The sequence below is a fragment of the Lichenostomus cassidix genome, unplaced genomic scaffold, assembly GCF_008360975.1.
Source record: "Lichenostomus cassidix isolate B80296 unplaced genomic scaffold, HeHo_3.0 HiC_scaffold_892, whole genome shotgun sequence".
NCBI lineage: Eukaryota > Metazoa > Chordata > Aves > Passeriformes > Meliphagidae > Lichenostomus > Lichenostomus cassidix.
The window spans coordinates 56,868-61,071 of NW_028148011.1; the positions used below are offsets into that span (position 1 = coordinate 56,868).

The 4,204-nt window shown below is 59.7% G+C and overlaps 1 protein-coding gene across 1 annotated transcript; it reads left to right on the forward strand.

Moving 5' to 3' along the window:
- Positions 1-246: 246 nt before the first annotated feature.
- Positions 247-1,951, forward strand: LOC146420380 (serine/threonine-protein kinase pim-1-like). Its single transcript, XM_085048333.1, has 5 exons — positions 247-456; positions 557-607; positions 814-1,180; positions 1,420-1,596; positions 1,845-1,951. Exons 1-5 carry the CDS (start codon positions 247-249, stop codon positions 1,949-1,951), a joined length of 912 nt encoding a protein of 303 aa, XP_084904459.1.
- The last annotated feature ends 2,253 nt before the right edge of the window (positions 1,952-4,204 follow it).

Here is a 4,204-nt window from a genome sequence, read left to right on the forward strand (position 1 = left end):
GGCCAGTGCCGACCCCGACCGCGGCCCCGGCCTCGACCCTGGCCCCAGCTCCGGCCCCAGCTTCGGCCCCAGCCCCGACCCTGGCCCCAGCTTCGGCCCCGGCCCCAAACCCAGCTCCGGCCCCACCGGCTCCTCCCGGGGCCCGAGGAGGACACACACGACTCGGCCGCTCCCGCCGCCCGCGCCGCACCTTCCCCGGCCCGAGCTCCGCCGCTCAACAGCCCGGCCGCCGGCCCCGAGCCGCCCATGCCCCGTTCAGAGGGCGATGCCCGGCCCGGGGCGGTGCAGAGGCGGTCGGGGGCCGCGTGTGGCCCCGGGCCGAGCGCTGACATCCGCGTCTCGCCCGCAGGAAAGACGCAGGAGGCCCTGCAGGAGCGGTACCGGCTGGGCTCGCTGCTGGGCAAAGGCGGGTTCGGCAGCGTCTACGCAGCGACACGCCTAGCGGACGGCGCCCCGGTGAGTGGCGGGGCTGGAGGAGAAAGGAGGAGGAGGAGGAGGAGGGTGGGGCTCGGCAGGGCGGGCGGCGAGCTCATCCCACTGCTCCCCTTGCTCGCAGGTGGCCATCAAATGTGTCTCCAGGAACCGCATCCATCATTGGGCCGAGCTGGTGAGTGAGCGGGGCCAGCGGCAGAAACCGGGCCGTGCCGGGCGGGGATAAGCCGGGGCCCGGCAGGCGGGAGCACCAGGACGCCTCGAGGGAGGCAGAGCGGGCGTGGGCTCAGCGTAGGACGCAGAGCATCCCGGGCTGGCTGAGGGATCCCAGAGCCATGGCACGGCATCAGCCCCACTGACGGCACCGTGCTCCTCCCGCAGCCCGACGGCACCAGCGCACCCCTGGAGATAGTCCTGCTGAGCAAGGTGTCCACGGGGTGCCCTAGCATCATCCAGTTGTTGGAGTGGGCTGAGCTCTCCACCTGCATCTGGATGGTGATGGAGCGCCCGGAGCACTCCCAGGACCTCTCCCGCTTCATTCGGGCACGGGGCTTCCTGTCCGAGGAGGTGGCGCGGGAGCTGTTCCAGCAGGTCCTGGAGGCTGTGTGGCACTGCACCATCTGCGGGGTCCTGCACAGGGACATCAAACCAGAGAACGTCATCATCGACCTGTGCACGGGACAGGCCAAGCTGATTGACTTCGGCTGTGGCACCTATCTCCAGGAGGCAGCATACACCAGCTTTGCAGGTGAGCCCAGCCAGGGCTTTGCTCCCACTCCCAGCATCTGGTGGCCCAGCATGTCAGGGCCCAAGCTTGGGCCTTCCCAGGGCTTCCCAGGGCTGCCCTCTTGCAAGCCCAGGTTTGTGCACGAGTCCCAGGTGCTGCTGGCGAGAAGGCAGTGGCTCGCACAGCGTGCCCAGGGATGCTGGGGCGAGGCTCTGGGAGCAGGCAGCGTTCCCCTGATGGACTGTGTGTGTATTCTGTAGGAACAGCAGCCTACAGCCCCCCGGAGTGGAAGGACTTCGGCTGGTACTACGGCGAGCCAGCTACCATCTGGTCTCTGGGCATCGTGTTGCACCAGATGGTCTGCGGGGAGCACCCGTTCAGCAGGGGCCGAAGTATCAGCTGGGGCCAGCTCCCGCTGCCAGAACGGCTCTCTCCAGGTGCATCCTCATCTCTGCAGCACGGGGGGGAAGAGCAGCGCTGGGAGACAGCGGCGGGCTCATGAGCTCCTGCTCTGGCAGCTGCTGGGGAGGTGGCACACGTCCCGCTCTCCTCCAAAACAGAGAATGCATGGGGAAGCTTAGGCACAGCTCTAGCACACCCAGCATAGCCTGGGCATGGGAACAGTGAGGAAAAGCAGACAGGAGCCTTCTCCAACTGACTGGCACTTTCTGCTTCCTCTCCTCAGACTGCCAAGAACTCATCAAGAGGTGTCTATCCATGCAACCCATGGACAGGCCATCCCTGGAAGACCTCTTCAACGACCCTTGGATGCAAGATATTCATCAGCCCTAGAAGAAGGGAGAGATCCACCAGCACATTTGATCCACTGGCCTGGCAAGTAACAGCTCCACACATCTTGTCCTGGCGCACTTCAGCTGGGGCCCTGGGCAGAACACTGACAGCCTAGTCTCACCCCCAGGGAAAGAAGGAGCCCCCAGAGAAGCTGCACCAGGTGGAGCTGCAGCTGGAGACACCAGGATGACTTCAAGGATGACAACATCTACCTCGACCTGGCCACTTGCAAGCTGAAGACGATCACTTTCACTTGGGCACCTGCCTCAGAGCCAGGCTCCAGAGCCAACGTGCAGATGAGTCCACAGCCAGGGGGATGCTCCCACACGTGGGCATTGCATGGCCTGGCTGGGCACCGAAGACTCCCTGCCCGCTCTGCTGGGGCAGGTGCAGCTCATTCTTCAGTGGGCTGCCAAGCTGATTTTTAGCTGGGCTGGATCCCAAATGGGAGCAGCAGCCCCAGGCCCTAGCAGCAGCCCCCAGCAGGCAGCGAGTCCTGGGCTGGGGCTGGAGCTGGGAGCAGCCACCCTGACCAAAACAAACCCCCACGGGGGAAGCAGAGGTGGGACTCCAGAAGCTGTGCAGCAGCAGGTTTGTTTGGTAGGGAAGGGCTTGGGCTGCTCCACTGCTCTTATTTGCCCTGGGTTACCATTATTTTGGGGGAGCAATGAAGGGGGAAGGGAGAAACCTTGGTTTTCCCCAGCCGTGAGTGGGTTTTTCCCTGGCATGGAGGGGTCAGTCCTTCCTTGAGCTCCTGACAGTGATAATGTTGTAACTTTTTTCTTGTTTCCACCTTTGGTTTTTAATCTCATTATTCTGCTGTTTGGTTTTTAAAGGAAGAGCTCTCACTGTTGTCTGGTCTGGATGGAGCAGTGCTGGGACCAGCTGCAGAATTGGTTCAGATGTGCCCTTGGAGAAAGGTGAGGACATCCTTTGGGAGCAGCTTTTCTTCCAGCAGCAGATGCCATGAGGTGGATCCCCATCTTCTCGGCAGGGGTGAGATGAGGGCTCTGGGGAGATGGCAGCGAGCACAGGAGCATCCTGCTCTGGGCAGCTGCTGAAGAGGTGGATCTGCCAGGGCTGGCTGGAGGCTGGGCACATGTCCTGCCCTCCTGCTCTCCTCCCAAAGGCAGCAATGATGGGGAGGTTTGGGCACAGCTCTGAGCTCAGCCAGCATGGCCTGGGCACTGCAGGCAGTTGGGACAAGGGGGACAGGAGCCTTCAGCTGATGGGCAGTTTCTGGTTTCTCTCCTTCCAGCAGGGCTCTGCGGATGCTGAGGCTGCTCTGGGCTCTGCCAGGGCTCTGCTGGGGCTCAGCCCTGAGCACGGCTGGGCCTGCTCTGCCCTCCCATTGCTCTGACAGCTCTGCATCAGACGAGCCTGTTCTGAGCACACCGACGGAGCTTTCTGCTTGTGCAGGTGAGTGAGACTCTCCTGCAGGCCCAGAGATTGCAGTGAGGGATACACATCCAATTGGCAATAACCCCAACACTCCACAGTCCCAGCTGAATGCCTGTATGTCCACAGGATGTTTTGTCTGTCCCACTCTTCATTCCTTTTGCGTTGGAATTGTGCAATTGCACTTTCTTCCTCCTCTAGAAGTGCCACGAGTGAGCCAAACCTGGTGAGTGGGTTGTGTTCCTAAGGCAGTGCAGTCTGGAGTTGGTGAATGAAGAACTGCCCTTCTCCACTTCCAAACCAGAGCAAAAAGCTGTAAGTGGGACTTTGCATCTTTAAGAAACCCCTGACAATTTCAAAGGGAATGCACAGCTCATTTGCAGGGTGAGAAGGAAGGGCATCTTGCTAATGAGATGGGGATCAGCAGAATCTGGATTCCCAGTCCTGCTCGGAGCTGGCATGGCACAATCAATTTCTGATTGCTTCAACCACAATTTAAAATAACTTAATATTGGAAACAACCCCAAAATCTATTAAAAAAAGGCTGCTGAAGTCAGTAAGATAGATCCATGCTATCAGCACATTGACAAAGTAAATAACTGAGCTCTCTTTTACAAAAGATCAGTTACCTCTTAACCCAAAGTTACAGACGATTTTACACTGCACACCTGAGTTTTGTTTTTATCTTTCATATTTCATCTAGGCTTTTTTTCTATTCTTTTTTTCCTTAAACAGAAAACATGTCCTAAAAAAGATATGTCCTTTGCTCCTGGATCTCATGTGAAGCAGCTCCCTTCCCGCTGGCCCCGGGGCTTGGGGCACTGTCAGCACCTGCTGCTTCAGCCACTGCTTCTG